The sequence below is a fragment of the Stenella coeruleoalba genome (assembly GCF_951394435.1).
Source record: "Stenella coeruleoalba genome assembly, chromosome: 10".
In the NCBI taxonomy this organism is placed as follows: Eukaryota; Metazoa; Chordata; class Mammalia; order Artiodactyla; family Delphinidae; genus Stenella; species Stenella coeruleoalba.
In genome coordinates this window covers 66230752-66247995 of record NC_137156.1, presented here as the reverse complement: position 1 = coordinate 66247995, position 17244 = coordinate 66230752, and the positions used below count along the sequence as shown (strand labels likewise).

General features: G+C 58.8%; 1 protein-coding gene and 1 pseudogene across 4 annotated transcripts in view; both read left to right on the top strand.

Annotated features, from left to right (window-relative positions):
• LOC307192960 (laminin subunit beta-2-like) overlaps nucleotides 1–4324 on the top strand; it is a 15498-nt pseudogene extending 11174 nt beyond the window's left edge. The window contains exons 22-29 of the transcript in view: nucleotides 534–904; nucleotides 1085–1248; nucleotides 1422–1976; nucleotides 2596–2838; nucleotides 2953–3049; nucleotides 3226–3399; nucleotides 3609–3764; nucleotides 4097–4324. The product of the transcript in view is annotated as a laminin subunit beta-2-like (transcript). The remainder of the gene's footprint in view (nucleotides 1–533; nucleotides 905–1084; nucleotides 1249–1421; nucleotides 1977–2595; nucleotides 2839–2952; nucleotides 3050–3225; nucleotides 3400–3608; nucleotides 3765–4096) is intronic.
• Nucleotides 1563–17239, top strand: LAMB2 (laminin subunit beta 2). 3 transcript variants are annotated; one of them, XM_079934228.1, is made up of 33 exons: nucleotides 1563–1677; nucleotides 5734–5819; nucleotides 5937–6109; nucleotides 6199–6334; nucleotides 6416–6489; nucleotides 6895–7083; nucleotides 7174–7237; nucleotides 7475–7677; nucleotides 7767–7887; nucleotides 8224–8412; nucleotides 8616–8795; nucleotides 8917–9029; nucleotides 9295–9374; nucleotides 9464–9596; nucleotides 9793–9951; nucleotides 10029–10156; nucleotides 11902–12034; nucleotides 12222–12414; nucleotides 12492–12635; nucleotides 12882–13113; nucleotides 13197–13360; nucleotides 13441–13665; nucleotides 13752–13969; nucleotides 14073–14169; nucleotides 14260–14632; nucleotides 14732–14916; nucleotides 14990–15231; nucleotides 15311–15659; nucleotides 15990–16197; nucleotides 16275–16416; nucleotides 16500–16676; nucleotides 16768–16927; nucleotides 16998–17239. In XM_079934228.1, exons 2-33 carry the CDS (start codon nucleotides 5735–5737, stop codon nucleotides 17132–17134), a joined length of 5406 nt encoding a protein of 1801 aa, XP_079790354.1. In that variant the 5' UTR covers nucleotides 1563–1677; nucleotide 5734; the 3' UTR covers nucleotides 17135–17239. The 3 variants fall into 3 exon arrangements, with proteins under 3 accessions (XP_079790354.1, XP_079790353.1, XP_079790355.1); XM_079934227.1 differs by lacking the exon at nucleotides 1563–1677 and adding an exon at nucleotides 5569–5641; XM_079934229.1 differs by lacking the exons at nucleotides 1563–1677; nucleotides 13441–13665 and adding an exon at nucleotides 5569–5641.
• The last annotated feature ends 5 nt before the right edge of the window (nucleotides 17240–17244 follow it).

Here is a 17244-nt window from a genome sequence, read left to right as displayed (position 1 = left end):
GTACGCGGGCCTCTCACTGTCGTTGCCTCTCCCACTGCGGAGCACAGGCTCCGGACGCGCAGGCCCAGCGGCCATGGCTCACGGGCCCAGCCGCTCTGCGGCATGTGGGATATTCCCGGACCGGGGCACGAACCCGTGTCCCCTGCATCGGCAGGCAGACTCTCAACCACTGCGCCACCAGGGAAGCCCCCATTCTCTCTTTTTAAAAAATATATTTTTAAATTTATTTTGGCTGTGTTGAGTCTTAGTTGCGGCACGTGGGATCTTTTTAGTTGTGGCGTGCGGGATCTTAGTTGCGGTATGCATGCGAGATCTAGTTCCCCAACCAGGGATCGAATCCGGGCTCCCTGCATTGGGAGCGTGGAGTCTTACCCACTGGACCACCAGGGAAGTTCCCCCATGGCTGCTCTGAGCAGTGGCTTAGGTGAGGCTCTCATACTCACACAGGGTCATTCTCCTCCTCAGGCTTCTTGGCGGCAAGCCTAGTGTGAGTGCTGCTTGCTCCCTACCCTGACCCTCTCTCTCCCCCGCAGCCTGTGCCTGTGACCCCCAGGGCTCCATCTCGCCCAGCTGTGACCCACACACAGGCACCTGCTGCTGCAGAGAGGGTATCTCAGGGCTGAGGTGCCAGGCATGTGCCCGTGGCTCCAGAGGTGGCTTCCCACACTGCATGTCCTGCCCTCCCTGTTTCACCTCCTGGGACCAACACCTGGCTCTGCTCCAGCTACAGCTGGACACTGTGGCCCACAAAGTGGCCACCTTACGCCAGGGGATGGCTGGCTGGGGTGCTGGGGGCACCTGCAGGCCTGGAGGGGGTACTCCAGCAGGCCCAGACACTCCTGGAATCTCCTTCCCCCGCTGTGGGACCCCAACGACAACTTATGGAATGGATAGCTGGACTCAGGCAAGGGGTCTGGGGTCAGTAGGAAGGAGGTCTCCAGCTAGCCTCCCAGGGTCAGGGATTCAGAGGGTCTTGGGTTGGCCTGTCTGAGTCCTGGGTCTGGGAGTGAGGTGAGTTTTCTTGAGTGAGGAATCAGGGAGGAAAGGGCATCTCTGGCCAGGCTGATACTCCATCCTCCCACAGACTGGAAACAACTGCATTGGCCCAGACACTGTGGGCCAAAGGACAGGTTGTAGCAGAAAGAGAGCCATGGGTTAGGGGGCAGTGTGAACATCTGGAAGAATTATCCCAGAAGCTAGACTGTGTCAAGGGCTTGGCCTGGCTCAAGAAGGCCACAGGAGCCCAAGGTGAGGCCAAGTAGGCAGGTAGGTGGGCCGCAGGTGATGGTGGGGTCTAGGCTGGGGCAGGAGGAAGGGACCAGGTGCCTTTGCTTACATATCTGGGGGACCCAGGAGTCTGACTGACCCTGCCAGTGGAAGCCCTGAGCCAACCCTGTGTCTATCGTTCCTATCCCCTGCAGGTGCTGAGGCCCAGGCCTCCTCAGCTGCCCTGCTTTCTCAAGAGGCCATGCTTACAGCCCAGGCTGTGGCCACAGTTGGAGGACCAGACAGCATCCTGGGACAGGCCCAGGAGGCCTGGTGGTGGACAGAGAAGCTGCTGTGGGGGATGGGCCGACCCAGAGGGACAGCTGTGTGGCAGCTGAAATTGAGGGGCTGGTCCACAGGGTCCAGAGGCGTCACCCTCAGCTTCTGCAGCTCCTAGTCAAAGCTGGAGTGGTAGGTGGAGATATGGGTCACTGTGGGAGGCTTTGCCAAGGCGAGGACTCTCTCCTAGGGGTAAACTGGGTGTAGGGCAATGGGAGTGCTGGGACATGCATTCCTCACTGGATCCCCTAGGAATCGGGGACCATTCCCCTAGGGGTCGGGGACCTCGGTTGGTTTATGTTCCTGTACCCTGTGGTGTTCCCTCTTGTCCTGGGACCCTGCCTACCTCCCAGTGGGCTCTGGTTACCTCCTATAACTCCTCCTATAGCCTGGACATGGCGGTTACAGCCTTGGAGCAGCGTCAGCAACTGGTACAGAGCCATGGGGGCTGTGGAGGAGAGCATGGTGGGAGTCACAGGGTACCATGGCTTGGCCATGGGATTGCAAGAGACATATTCTACATCTGACCCACCCCTACCAGCAACAGCAAATCCAGGCCACTGCAAGCTCCACGGGAATCCAGGCCTGGGAGATGAGGCGTCATGCAAGGGGGTCTGGGGTGTGGCCATCATGGCTCACATGCAAGCAACTGTGCAGCCCATCCAGCATTTCCTCTTGGGTACATGTCTGCTTGTGTGTCTGAGGTCAGGGGCAGGGGCAGGTGGGCATCTCGGACACTGCTATGATACTCCTTCTAGAATGAGGAATACTCATCAGGGCTGACCAGGGATCAGGTGGGAGCACTAGTGTGCTTCTAAATGTTTAACAAGTGCGCCCTGGGGGTCAGGAGGAACTGATTTGTAGTGTTTGTCAATTTCTGTGGCGTCAGTAATCCCCACCGTGACTGATTTCATTCTACCTGTCATTTAACAACTGATTCACAGAATTCCTGAAAATTTAACAATTGGCTCTTGGAAGCCTCTAGCACACCGTGTAGTCATGTCAGAGGCAGGGTCAGTGAGAGATTAGGGTCAAAGTTCGTTGGGTCAGGGATCAGAGTTCACATCCAGGATCCCTACCTCCATCCCCACAGATGCTGTGAGTGTGGAGCTGGTGGCATGCCATGCGCTGGCGGTGCCCCTCCCCCAAGGTGGGGCAGCAGGCATTGCCCTCCTGCTGGATCAGATCCAGGGTGCCCTCCCTGTGCCAGATGCCATAGGCCAGGAGCTGCCCAAAGCTGAAGGTGTTCTCCATCAGGCACAGCAGACCAGGTTAAGGGCCAGGAGGCTGGAGGTAGAGGTCAGAGGTTGGGGAGGAAGGGAGTGCTGGACTGCCTGATCATCTGTGTCCTTCAGGGAGGGTACAGCCAGGGCCTTGGACTGGATGTTTAGGGAGCTGGATGTTTAGGGAGTGCTGGCTGAGGCGGGAACTCATGCAAGGGCTGCAGAGCAAGGACTGCAGGTCTTGAAACAGACTTCGAGGTCTGGAAGCCAGTGTACAGGAGGTGATACCCCACCCATACCCCTCAGCTCCCTCACACCTCTTGCTCAGAGGCTGCTGTGATCCCCATTCTTTCCCTGAGATCCTTGACCAGTTGTGATACCACGGTGCTAAATACCCTGACCATGCAATGCTCTACCTTGCTGTGGCCTCTCTGTGATTCCCTAATCTTTGCCTCAGGTGGCAGGCCACCTGGCCTGGGTGGCACTGGCAGTGGATGTGACCCCAGTCCTGGGGCATCTGTCCAGTGCAGCTATGGCTCTCAGGACCTGTTTGGCCCTGAGTCAGTGGCAGGCCCAGGAGGCAGAAGAGTGAGCAGCACATGCCTTGGGTGTGGCCGGGAGCCTGGGCAAGGTGAGATGGGAAAAGTGGACATTAGGGTCTCAGGGACACCTCTGGAATAGTGTGAAATCGGGTTTAGGCTGGGACTGGGCTATGCCAGGCTGAGGCAGGGTCTCAGTTCTAAAAGCCCCTGCCCCCCAAACCCAGGAACTTTGGGTGGCAATGTGTTTGGGACTGTAGAGTCTACGTGGGGTGGGGTTTCAGATCTAGTCTTGCTCTAGGAATTGCAGGTGGCCCAGTTAGGTGTGGTGGAGTTGCAGGAGGGCACACGTAGCCCAGTGGCCACGGTGCAAATGCAGAAGAGCGGGTACAGTGGGCATGAGCTGAGGCCCAAGAGTTTCTAAAGCTGGCACAGAACAGCTAGAGCTGCCTAGAGGGTACGTGGCTGGGCCATGGTGGGGTGGGTATGGGGGGTGGTCAGGGTCAGAAGGGAGGGTCAGAGTTATTGGGATGGTGTGGGAGGGTCAGGGAAGGGTGCAGGTCAGGTCCAGATTCATATAGGCGTCAGGTCCAGATTCATATAGGCATCAGGTCCAGATTCATATAGGGGTCAGGTCCAGATTCATATAGGGCTCAGGCTGGGGTTAAAGTCTAGAACAGGAGGTCAAACGTTAATTAGGGTTAGAGCTTATTTAGGGCTGGGGTCAGAGTCAGGGTCAGAGATTAGGACCAGAAGTCAGAGCCTGGCTCAGATGACCCTGATCCCCAGGGTTGGAGCGCCACCTGGCTCAGAATGCGCAGGCACTGGGCAAGAAAGTGACCACCCTGTGGGCCCTGGAGCAGCAGGCAGCAGAGCTGCTTGATCACATGCAGCTGTGGGCCATTGTGTACACCACCTGCTGACTGCTGTCTGTGGATGCCAGTAAGAGGGACTCTGGGACTACCTGGGTGACTCAGAGTGACCCCAGAGTGACCCAGGAATCTCCTGACCTTGAGAGACCAGAGGCACCACTGAGTGCCTGCTGATCCTGAGCGATCTCTATGTGACACCATGTTGTTTTCCAGTGGCCCTCTGACCTTGAGAAACTGGGAGGCGGTGGGTATCGGGGGGAGGGCATCAAGTAAAACTTCCTGAGACCATCAAGTGCCCCTGAGATCCTGATAGATCCTTATCTCTGAGTGAGCTCCAATTCTGAGCCCCCTCTAATATCCCTGAGCCCCTCAGATTGACTACATGATCCCCGGGTATCTGGAGACCCCTCCTCCACATAACTGGTGCGACTCCCAGCAACCCTTCAAGTCCAGCAGATTGACTGCCCCCCTGCCCAGACTCTCCCTGTGAAGCCTAATGATTCCCCTGAAGAACCCCAGCTTTCTCCCCTGGGCCTACACCTCTGGGGTACTCTCCACCTGACCCCAGACAGTGGGCGCAGCTGTGGCAGCTCAAAGCCACCCCGACAGGGCCCTACAGACCCCCAGAATCCGTGGTCCCTACCGCAGTCCCAGGGGCCTGGGTGGGGCATGGGTTCTGGGCAGCGCGCATTCCAAGCCCGGGCTCGGAAGCTCTCGGTGGGCCAGAAGGCCTGGAGTGGATGAAGAGCCATAAGATCTGGATTTGCTTGCTACTGCTCTGGTCTGTTGTCAGTGACCAGCACTCATTTTCATAGTGGGAAACTGAGCTCTTCTCATGCCTACTTGTTGTAGTGATTGGGGGAAGCGGAGACCCTGGGAAGGAGATGGCCTTTCTCCATCTCCCCCGCTACCCGTATGTTGTCCTGTCCTTCCGGCCAGGCTGTCCATCCCACATCCCTGAATAGGGGAGCTTGACACCCTGAGTGCACCCTTCCACCTCCCCACTGATGCTGGAGCCCTGGGACTGAAAAGCCTAATTGATGGTGACTTCCACAGCACCAATGACACTGGAGACAAAGGCTAGTTTCCATGGGCCACTTGAGGTCTCAAAGATCAGACTCCTCTTCTTTGTTTATGCCATAGCCCCTGCTTGGTGCGTCCCCTAACTATAGTGGCCTAAGGGCCCCAAACCCTGTGTTCCCCTGGCTCTGTGCAGACCTGGGCATGGGGGCACAATAAAGATTTGCAGGTGAGCCAGCCTGTGTCTAGTTTCTAGAGTGAGAGTCGTTTCCAGAGAGGTGGGGGTTTCTGCATGATGTTGTGCTCCTGCCCGAGATCCGCTCCGTGCTTTGCTTCCTGCCATACTTCCCAACTTTGCTCAAAGTCGCCGGACTCCAAGCTAGTGGAGGGACCGCCGGACAGACAGAGGACCGAGTGGGAAATCGGCCAAGGACCCACACAGGCAGAGTCAACACGGGACCCCAAGGGAGGGGATAGATGGGCATGGGCCCCAGACCTCTCATCCCCCCTCATCCTGATTCCTCTCCTCTTCAGGATGGAGCGGGCCGCAAGGGAACAAGGGAGGGACCTGCGGGGACAGCCTGGGCCCTGGCAGCTTCTACTGGGCCTGCTGCTGAGTGGTGAGAGGGCCTGGTGAAGACCTGGGGGTTGCGGGATGTGATGGTGGGTCCTGGGGTAGCTGGCTCTGGGGCTATGGGGTGGGAGTGCAGCAGAACCAGCTGACCCCCTGTTCCCAGTGCCGGCCACCGCCCTGGCCCAGGCCCCGGCCCCGGATGTTCCAGGCTGTTCGCGGGGAAGCTGCTACCCCGCCACAGGGGACCTGCTGGTGGGCCGTGCTGACAGACTGACCGCCTCATCCACCTGTGGCTTGCATGGGCCCCAGCCCTACTGCATCGTCAGTCACCTGCAGGTGTGATTGGAGTTGAGGTGGGGGGCTGGCTCAGGGTGGTGCCCACTGGCTGAGGTACTAACGCTGATCCTGACCCTGACCCGACCCAGGACGAGAAGAAATGCTTCCTGTGTGACTCCCGGCGCCCCTTCTCTGCTAGAGACAACCCAAACAGCCATCGCATCCAGAATGTAGTTACCAGCTTTGCACCACAGCGCCGGGCAGCCTGGTGGCAGTCAGAGAATGGTGAGGCTGTGGGTGAGGTATGGGTGAGCAGGGCTGTCCACCAAGTAGCCTCAAGTCCCTGACCTCCGACTCCTGCCCCAGGTGTCCCCGTGGTCACCATCCAGCTGGACTTGGAGGCTGAGTTCCATTTCACGCACCTCATTATGACCTTCAAGGTGCCCGCGTGTCTGGGAGCCTGCTTGAAGCACCCTGCTTGGCTCCCCATTGCCCCTGAACAGAGTCCCAGCTCCTCAGCCCAGCCTCCCTGTGCTCATATGCTGTGCCCTGGCTGGATGGGAGGCTCTTTCACCTCCCACACCTTCTGTTGCCTGCCCCCTCCAGGCCTTTGTACACGCTGCCTCAATCCCAGGCTGGGTCAGGTGCTGCCTCCCTGGGCCCCGTGACCGCTGAGTCTCCCCACTAGAGGTGGCTTCCCTTCCTGATCCTTGCTTGGCTTCCCCTGGTCACCTCCACCTGTCTGTGAGCTGCTTGAGGGCAGGCCCCAGCTGGGCAGGGCTCTTGATGGGCCTGGGCTGGACTTGGGTCCTAGTGCCCGCTGATCAGCCATGCTCCCCACCCAGACGTTTCGCCCTGCTGCCATGCTGGTGGAGCGCTCAGCAGACTTTGGACGCACCTGGCACGTGTACAGATATTTCTCCTATGACTGTGGGGCTGACTTCCCAGGAGTCCCACTGGCTCCCCCACGGCACTGGGATGACGTAGTCTGTGAGTCTCGCTATTCAGAGATTGAGCCATCCACTGAAGGCGAGGTGAGGGCTGGGATCTGGGCTTGGGGCAGAAGGGGGGCACGACGGGCATGAGGCAGGTCCAGTGTCTCTAATGACTCTATGCCCTTCCAGGTCATCTATCGTGTGCTGGACCCTGCAATCCCTATTCCAGACCCCTATAGCCCATGGATCCAGAGTGAGTGTTCCATTCTTTGAGGCTGGCGCAGTCCCAGCCCCCGGCTGGTGATGACTATCTGGGGCCTCAGTAGCTATTCTGGGTGCTTCCTAGGGCAGGTGCCAAGTCCAATTTAGCTCATATAGCTGTAGACAGGAGGTCTCCCAAGGTGACCTTGGCAGCTTCAGCTCCTGGGTGGGCATGGGGCAGCAAGAGCCTGCCTGGACAGCTGGCCCCCAACCCCTTTCCCCCACTTAGACCTGCTAAAGATCACCAATCTACGGGTGAACCTGACACGGCTACACACGCTCGGGGACAACCTGCTTGACCCACGGCGGGAGATCCGCGAGAAGTACTATTATGCCCTGTACGAGCTGGTTGTGCGTGGCAACTGCTTCTGCTATGGACACGCCTCACAGTGTGCACCCGCCCCAGGGGCACCAGCCCATGCTGAGGGCATGGTGAGGGTCTTCAACTGGCTGGAGTAGGGCTGGGGGCAGGGGCAGGCATGGCTGGACAGTGCTGACCACTTGCCTACCCACCCTGCTAGGTTCATGGGGCCTGCATCTGCAAACACAACACTCGTGGCTTCAACTGTGAGCAGTGTCAGGTTTTCTATCATGATCTGCCCTGGCATCCGGCTGAGGACGGCCACAGTCACGCCTGCAGGAGTAAGTGAGACCCTGGCCCTCATAGCCCCAGGACTCTGTGGCCTGGCTGTGCCCTGGGCAGAACCTAGAGCTGGTTGGTTAAGCCCCTAACACCTAGGCTGTGCCTGAAGGGTATCCTGGTCTTGATGCCCCTGGGGACTCCCTCAACCCTCTGCACAGTCTGCTCTGGTTAGGGGCCCAGTATGATGCTGAAGCCTTAAAGTCCCTGAACCCCCACCCACAAATTCTGGCCTGTGGCAGGGACCTAAGGTGGCACTGGGGGCCCCTAAGCCCCTTACTCTCAGGACATGGTCCCTCAAGTGGCCTTTGCCCTGCTCTTCCCTCCCCTCTCCCAAGAGTGTGAGTGCCATGGGCATACCTACAGCTGCCACTTCGACATGGCCATATACCTGGCATCTGGCAACGTGAGTGGAGGTGTGTGTGATGGGTGTCAGCACAACACAGCTGGGCGCCAGTGTGAGCTCTGCCGACCCTTCTTCTACCGTGACCCAACCAAGGACCTGCGAGACCCAGCCGTGTGTCGCTGTAAGGCTGGAATTGGACATGGGAGAGGGAAGGCTGATCCTGGGGTATGAGCTGAAGTGCCGGACTGCTGCGCAGGTTGCAGGGATTTGGGGTGGGGGGATGGAGGGTGGAGCCAGACTGGGAATCTAGGGTGGGGGCTTGAGAGATGACTGGTGCTGGGCTAGTTGGCATAAGGGTAACCCTGCACTTCTTTGTGCTCTCAGCCTGTGACTGTGACCCCATGGGTTCCCAAGACGGTGGTCGCTGTGATCCCCATGATGATCCTGCACTGGGGCTGGTCTCGGGCCAGTGTCGCTGCAAAGAAAATGTGGTGGGCTCTCGCTGCCAGCAGTGCCGTGATGGCTTCTTTGGGCTCAGTGCCAGTGACCCTCTAGGCTGCCAGCGTATGTGCTTCCTGTCCTAACTCCTGTGCTGACCTTAACCCTTGACCTCTTACTCTGGACCCAACTGGACACGAGCACTGCCCCAGCTCCCCAAAGTGCTGATGGGTCTCCTTCTCCACAGAATGTCAGTGTGATACACGGGGCACAGTGCCAGGGGGCACCCCTTGTGACCGCAACAGTGGAGCCTGTTTCTGCAAGCGTTTAGTGACTGGACGTGGCTGCAACCGCTGCCTGGTGCGACTGGAGGAGCTGGAGTTCTGCACTTCTCCTCAGAGGATAGGGATGGGAGTGGTGTCCCTGCCCCACTGGGTGGGCGCTGAGGGCTTTGGGTCCGATCCTGGTTGAGAGGCCTCAGGTCTGGGAGGCCAAGCGTGGGAGCCAGTGGTCGGGGGGCCAGGCTTTCCCCAAGGGGTGGTAGAGGCTGAGAGCCATCATTAGATTCCCTGTTGGGCAGAGAGGGGGGTCTATTTCTGGCCCTCAGCAACCTCTTCTCCCCCAGCCTGGCCACTGGGGCCTGAGCCACGACCTACTTGGCTGCCGTCCGTGTGACTGTGATGTCGGTGGTGCCCTGGATCCCCAGTGAGTACTGTATAAGGGGCCCTGGGAGGGGTGGGAAAAGATCCTGGGCGGGAAAGGGGATCCTTCTTGAGTAACCATGTGTTCCCCAGGTGCAACGAGGCCACAGGTCAGTGCCACTGCCGCCAGAACATGGTGGGGCGACGCTGTGAGCAGGTGCAGCCTGGTTACTTCCGGCCCTTCCTTGACCACCTAACTTGGGAGGCTGAGGAAGCTCGGGGGCAGGTAGGGGGGCACTGTTGAAGGACAGGGCATGGGTGATACTATGGCTGGAGAAGCAGGGTTATGGGTGGTGCCTGGTGTAGGGAGGGTGTCTGCCTCGGGCAGGGCCTCAGCTAGAGAGCTGGGGTTTGGGGACAGGCTGTGGCAAAAGAGGCAGTGCCTTGCCTGAGCCCACACCCCCAGCCTCATTGCTTCCCAGGTACCTGATGTGGTGGCACGCCTGGTGACCCCTGGGGGGATTCCATCTTGGACTGGCCCAGGCTTTGTTAGGCTGCGGGAAGGCCAGGCACTGGAGTTCCTGGTGGCCTCTGTACCAAGAGCCATGGACTATGACCTGCTACTGCGCTTGGAGCCCCAGGTCAGACCTTGTGACACCTAACCCAGAGCTGACCCTCTGGATGTGGGAGCCTCTCATCCATCACCCCATTCCCCTAGGTACCTGAGCAATGGGCAGAGATGGAACTGACTGTGCAGCGCCCAGGGCCTGTATCTGCCCACAGCCCATGTGGGCACGTGCTGCCCAAGGATGACCACATCCCAGGGACTCTGCGACCAGGCACCAGGTGAGGACACTAATGGTAGCACCTACAACTGTGGGGGGTTGTGGGTCAGCCCTAAGCTCCCTGCAGGGCACTTGGAAGATCCCCCTGCTCATTCATCTGTTCCTTCCTTCAAGTGCCTCCTCCTCCTGCGTACTATTTGCCAGCTGCTGCTGGGCGTGGCACTGGTCAGAGGAAGGAAGTAGACAGAACAAGACCTGCTCCTTCAGGGGTCTAAGTTCCAGAGGCCAAGGCAGGAAATAAGGGGAGCCCATTGATTGTCAGGATAGGTAGTGCCCTTGGGGGGAAGGGAGGGTGTCAGAGTACTCTGAGTGGGGATGTAACTGGTCTGACTAAGGCTTAATTATATTTTGGGTAGTATTTGTTTCATGTATCTTTTTTCATCACTTTTTTCTTAACTTTTTATCATGTAAAAATAAAAATACATAGAAACAGAGAATAGCATAATGAAGCTGGCTGTACCCATTATAGACATTTTGCCAACTGTGACTTATGTTTAGCAAAGATTCCCCTAGTTTCTGAGAGGAGAATAGACCTAAAGGGCCAAGGTGGAAGCTGGGAGATCTGCTGGCAGCTATTGAGTTAGCTAAGTGACAGTGGGCTGGACACAGGTGTAGCAGTTGAGGTGGCGAGAAAAGGAAGTTTCCAGAGGGTTCCAGTGGCAGAGCTGATGGCTTAGGAAAGGGAGAAAAAGTGGAAAGGTGGCTCTAGGGTTTGGGGCTTGGGCATCTGGATGGCATGTGTTCTTCGCTGAGATGGAGACATAGGAAGGAGCAGTTCTGAGATGCTTAGACATGGGGGACAAGGCCAGTGGGTGGTTGGACTTCTGTGTCTGGAATTACTGGAGGGCTCAGGTTGGAGATGTAAATTTGGGACTTGTCCCTAAAGAGGTGGCTCTAGATTAAATGACCAGAGAAAGGAAGGAGGGGCAGAACCAAGCTTTGGAGTACTCTAGTGTTAGAGCCCAGTAGAGAGGGAGTAGCTGGGGGATGGGGAGAAATCAGGAGTCTGCACAAGGTCCCAGAAGCCAAGAGAAGAGCGTCTCAGGAAGGAAGGCACACTGACCTCACTGCATGCTGCTGGATGCTGGAGCAGATAAGAATAGAGGAGTGGCCACTGGGTTTGGCTAAATGGAGGTCACTGGTGACCTTGGGACAGGCTGACTCTATGGCATGCTGGAGGGGGCAAAAGCTCCCCTGGAGTGGGAGGCTAGACAGTGGAGGCAGTGACTACAGTTAAATTTTAGGGGTTTGTTGGTCAGGAGAGCAAAGACAAAGCAGCAGCCAGGGAGAGACTCAAATCTTGAGCAAAGATTTTTTTCAGGGGGGATAAAATAACCCTAGCATGGGTTTGCAGGCTGATGGGAATGACCTGGGGTGAGGGGAGGTGATGCAGTCTTGGTAAAGAGGAGCCGTGACTGGAGGCTGGAGGTCGAGGTTGGAGGAAGCGTAAAAAGGGCATTGAGGGAAAATTGGCAAGCATTTGTGCCAGGGAAATGCTCTGGGGTTGCAAGGCTGTATGGACTGTTATCAGCAAGACTGTCTGCACAGGTGATGATCCCAGTGAAGGCACATTTATGGGAATCTTCTGTAGAGATTCTCCGTCAGGCTGTCCAGCTGTTTTTGGCCTGGCCCAGCCCTAGTATCTTTCTTGGCCAATGATTTGGTTGCTGTGTGTGGGGTGGGGAGGCCCAAGATGATTGATACGGGAAGCCTGGGTGACCCCATACCTGTCCTCACCTACCTCAGGTACATGGTGTTTCCCAGACCTGTCTGCCTTGAGCCTGGCATCTCCTACAAGCTGCATCTCAAGCTGGTGCGAACAGGAGGAGGTGCCCAGCCTGAGACCCCCTATTCTGGACCCAGCCTACTCATTGACTCGGTGAATAGTTCCCTCTTCCCACACCAACCAAGATGGCAGGGCCTGTGGGATGGGTCCTGTAGTGGTGACTGTATAGAAGGGGTCTGTGACAGAAGAGGCAGGTCTGTGGCAGTGCTAAGCTTAGTGTCCTGGCAGTTCCAACATGGTCCTGGGTCTGAACTTTATTCTTCCTTGCTCATCTCTTAAGCTGGTGCTGCTGCCCCGTGTCCTGGTGCTGGAGATGTTTAGTGGGGGTGATGCGGCTTCTCTGGAGCGCCGTGCCACCTTTGAACACTACCGCTGCCACGAGGAGGGTCTGGTGCCCAGCAAGACCCTTCCCTCTGAGGCCTGCGCCCCGCTCCTCATCAGCCTGTCCACACTGGTCTACAACGGAGCCCTGCGTGAGTGCCTGTGGTTTGGCTGGTGGGGTGGAGGTGTGTGGGCTCAGCTTGACCTGCCCTGTCCCCTCTCCCCACAGCCTGTCAGTGTGACCCCCAGGGCTCACTGAGCTCTGAGTGCAACCCCCATGGTGGTCAGTGCCTGTGCAAACCTGCAGTGGTTGGGCGTCGCTGTGACCTCTGTGCCCCTGGCTACTATGGCTTTGGCCCCACAGGCTGTCAAGGTATCACCTGCCCCTTTGTCTCTCCTGTTCTTCTCTCCACACACCGCCCCCACCTCTGCCCCGCTGCCACTACTGTTCTCCCTCGCTCCTCTGGCTCTGCTTCTTCCTTTTTCCAACTCTGCTTTGGACCCCACACTCTCAGCCCTGGTCACTTGCAGTTCTCTTCCATTCCCTGACCTTCTACCGTGACCTCACCCAAACTCCCCTCAAACCCTCTCCCTGGCTTAGCTTCTGCCTTGCCCCCAGCCTGCCAGTGCAGCCCTGAGGGAGCACTCAGCGGCCTGTGTGAAGCAACCAATGGGCAATGCCCCTGCCAAACTGGTGCATTTGGGCTTCGCTGCGACCGCTGCCAGCGTGGCCAGTGGGGATTCCCTAACTGCCGGCCGTGTGTCTGCAACGGGCATGCAGACGAATGTGACCCCCACACAGGCGCTTGCCTGGGATGCCGTGACCACACAGGGGGTGAGCACTGTGAAAGGTGAGCCTGAAGCAGCTATGAGTGAGCTGGTGGGTGGGCGGGCTGCTCAGGGATGACACAGCTCTTCCTCCTTCTCCCTGCAGGTGCATTGCTGGCTTCCACGGGGACCCACGGCTGCCATATGGGGGCCAGTGCCGGCCCTGTCCCTGCCCTGAAGGCCCCGGGAGCCGGCGGCACTTTGCTACTTCTTGCCATCGGGATGGGTACTCCCAGCAGATCCTGTGCCACTGCAGGGCAGGCTACACAGGTGAGTGGGTAAGGTGCAGGCGTGGGATCAGGGTGGGGCAGCTGGGCTTAGCACTCACGCCTTCCCCCGACCGTGGGCAGGGCTGCGGTGCGAAGCTTGTGCCCCTGGGCACTTTGGGGACCCATCAAGGCCAGGCGGCCAGTGCCAGCCATGCGAATGCAGTGGTAACATTGACCCCACGGACCCTGATGCCTGTGACTCCCACTCGGGGCAATGCCTGCGCTGCTTACACCACACAGAGGGGCCGCACTGTGCCCACTGCAAGCCTGGCTTCCATGGGCAGGCTGCCCGACAGAGCTGTCACCGTGAGTGTGGGTATGGAGGGGGTGGCTGAGGTGGGGCTCCCTGCTCCAGCTCTCCTTAACCAGTGTGCTCATCTTGGCTGGCATAGGCTGCACCTGCAACCTGCTGGGCACAGATCCCCAGCAGTGCCCATCCACTGACCGGTGCAACTGTGACCCAAGCAGTGGGCAGTGCCCATGCCTCCCCAATGTCCAGGGCCCTAGCTGTGACCGCTGTGCCCCCAACTTCTGGAACCTTACCAGTGGCCATGGCTGCCAGCCCTGTGCCTGCCACCCAAGCCGAGCCAGAGGCCCCACCTGCAATGAGGTATGGGACCTTCCTGTGGATCCCTGGGGAGATGGGGCCAGCTGCCTGCCTCACGTCTTGAGGGTTCAGCCTCTGACTGACCTCTGCCCTGTTCCCGCTCTAGTTCACAGGACAGTGCCACTGCCATGCTGGCTTCGGTGGGCGAACCTGTTCTGAGTGCCAGGAGCTCCACTGGGGAGACCCTGGGTTGCAGTGCCGCGGTAAGGGGGCTCGTGGGGCCAGGGTGGATGGGGCACTTCCAAGGATGCCCCACTGGCGCCCTAACTCTGTGGTCTTCCCTTTTCCTGCAGCCTGTGATTGTGACCCTCGTGGGATAGACACACCTCAGTGTCACCGTTCCACAGGTCACTGCAGCTGCCGCCTGGGCATGTCTGGCGTGCGCTGTGACCAGTGTGCCCGTGGCTTCTCGGGCGTCTTTCCTGCCTGCCACCCCTGCCACGCATGCTTCGGGGACTGGGACCGTGTGGTACAGGACCTGGCTGCTCGTACACGGCGCCTGGAGCAGTGGGCGCAGGAGCTGCAGCAGACGGGTGTGCTGGGTGCCTTTGAGAGCAGCTTCTGGCACATGCAGGAGAAGCTGGGCACTGTGCAGGGGATCGTCGGTGCCCGTAACGCCTCAGCTGCCTCCACTGCACAGCTCGTGGAGGCCACAGAGGAGTTGCGGTGCGGACGGGCCTGAGGATACATGGTGGGATGGGGCCGAGGCCCGATGCATTAGGGCTGAAGTCTCTATAAATAATATCTCCTCATCACCCCATGCAGGCGTGAAATTGGGGAGGCCACTGAGCACCTGACCCAGCTGGAAGCAGAGCTCACAGATGTGCAGGACAAGAATTTCAATGCCAACCATGCACTAAGCAGTCTAGAGCGAGACGGGCTTGCACTTAATCTCACACTGCGGCAGCTTGACCAGCATCTGGACCTGCTCAAGCATTCAAACTTCCTGGGTGAGTTGTTGGTCAACTAGGCGGGTGGATCAGGGTTGATCTTCAGCTGACTGCCTGCCTCTGCCCGACTTAGGTGCCTATGACAGCATCCGCCATGCCCACAGCCTGTCTGCAGAGGCAGAACGTCGTGCCAACATGTCAGCCCTGACAGTGCCCAGCCCTGTGAGCAACTCAGCAGCCACACGGCACCGGACAGAGGTGCTGATGGGTGCCCGAAAGAAGGACTTCAACCGCAAGCACATGGTCAACCAGCAGGCACTGGGCGAGCTCTCTGCCCGTACCCATGCCCTGAGCCTGACAGGCATAAATGAACTGGTGAGGCACAAGTGTCGGGTGGGACATATGGGTGTGGCTGTTCCTTCCCCCAGACCCTGACTTGTTCTGTGCCTGGCAGGTGTGTGGGTCCCCGGGAGATGCACCCTGTGCTACGAGCCCTTGCGGGGGTGCTGGCTGTCGGGACGAGGATGGGCAGCCCCGTTGTGGGGGCCTCAGCTGCAGTGGGGCAGCAGCCATGGCGGATCTGGCGCTGGGTCGGGCCCGCCACACACAGGCAGAACTGCAGCGGGCATTGGCAGAAGGTGGTGGCATCCTCAGCCAGGTAGCTGAGACCCGTCGGCAGGCAGGCGAGGCACAGCAGCGGGCCCAGGCAGCCCTGGACAAGGCTAATGCTTCCAGGGGACAGGTGGAACAGGCCAACCAGGAACTGCGGGAACTTATCCAGAGTGTGAAGGACTTCCTCAGCCGTGAGCCTCCCTTGTGGCCCAGGCCATGTGGTGTTTCCCCCATGTCTGTGTTCATACTTGGGTCAGGGCCTGCACTGTACCTGTGTTTGTGACCACAGATGGGCAAGGGCTCAGGGTGTCTGGACCCTGAGCCCGTGCCCATATGTAGTCCCCAAGTCCACGACCCTGCATCTATGTCCCATGTATAGTCCCTGTCATTGTGGTTACATCCTTATGCCTATTAGCAAATCCATACCCCATGTGTGGTCCCTGAGTCCATACCCCAAGACTGTGTCCCCATGCCCGTGCTGGGGAATCTGTGTCCTTAAGCCCTTGCCTGTGTCCCCATAGAGGAGGGGGCTGATCCTGACAGCATTGAGATGGTGGCCACACGGGTGCTAGAGCTCTCCATCCCAGCGTCACCTGAGCAGATCCGGCACTTGGCGGGCGAGATTGCAGAGCGGGTCCGGAGCCTGGCAGATGTGGACACGATCCTGGCGCGTACTGTGGGAGACGTGCATCGGGCAGAGCAGCTACTGAAGGATGCACAGCGGGCACGGTCTGACCCCAACCTTGGACCCCATCCTTGACACCTAGTTCTGATACTTGCAAGTCCTGATTCCCTCTCTTCTCCAGGAGCCGGGCTGAGGGTGAGAAACAGAAGGCAGAGACAGTACAGGCAGCGCTGGAGGAGGCCCAGCGGGCACAGGGTGCTGCTCAGGGTGCCATCCAGGGGGCAGTGGTTGACACACAGGACACAGAGCAGACCCTGCACCAGGTGTGGTCTCCCTGGGACATCAGTGGGGCAAGGTTGTGAGCATGCTGCATAAACCTGTTTAACCCTAGGCCCACCCGTGGCAGGTTCAGGAGAGGATGGCAGGTACAGAGAAGGCATTGAGCTCTGCAGGTGAGCGGGCTCAGCAATTGGATGGTCTCCTGGAGGCTCTGAAATTGAAGCGAGCAGGGAATAGCCTGGCAGCCTCTAGCGCTGAAGAAACAGCTGGCAGTGCCCAGGGTCGTGCCCGGGAAGCTGAACAGGTGGGTTGAGGCAGAGCCAGTTGGAAGGGGTGGGGGTAGAGGCTGGGCCTCCACTGGGCCACTACCCTGCCCCGGACCTCTATATCTGCAGCTGCTGAAGGGCCCACTAGGTGACCAGTACCAGACAGTGAGGGCCCTGGCTGAGCGCAAGGCCCAGGGTGTGCTGGCTGCACAGGCACGGGCAGAACAACTGCGGGATGAGGCTCGCGGCTTGTTGCAGGCTGCTCAGGACAAGCTGCAGCGGCTGCAAGGTGAGGATGGGACGCCAGAGATGTGGGACTCTGGGAGAAGGACCCTTCATCTGAGACCTGTCTCTCCTAGAGCTGGAAGGCACTTATGAGGAGAACGAGCGGGCGCTGGAGGGCAAAGCGGCTCAGCTGGACGGGCTGGAGGCCAGGATGCGCAGTGTGCTTCAAGCCATCAACTTGCAGGTCCAGATCTACAACACCTGCCAGTGACCCCTACCCGAGGCCTACCCCAGTCCCCAGCCTCGCCCCGCACTTATTACTGCCTGTGCATGGAAAAGTCCCCAGCCTGGCAAGGCCCCCAATAAACCAGTGTGAATCCC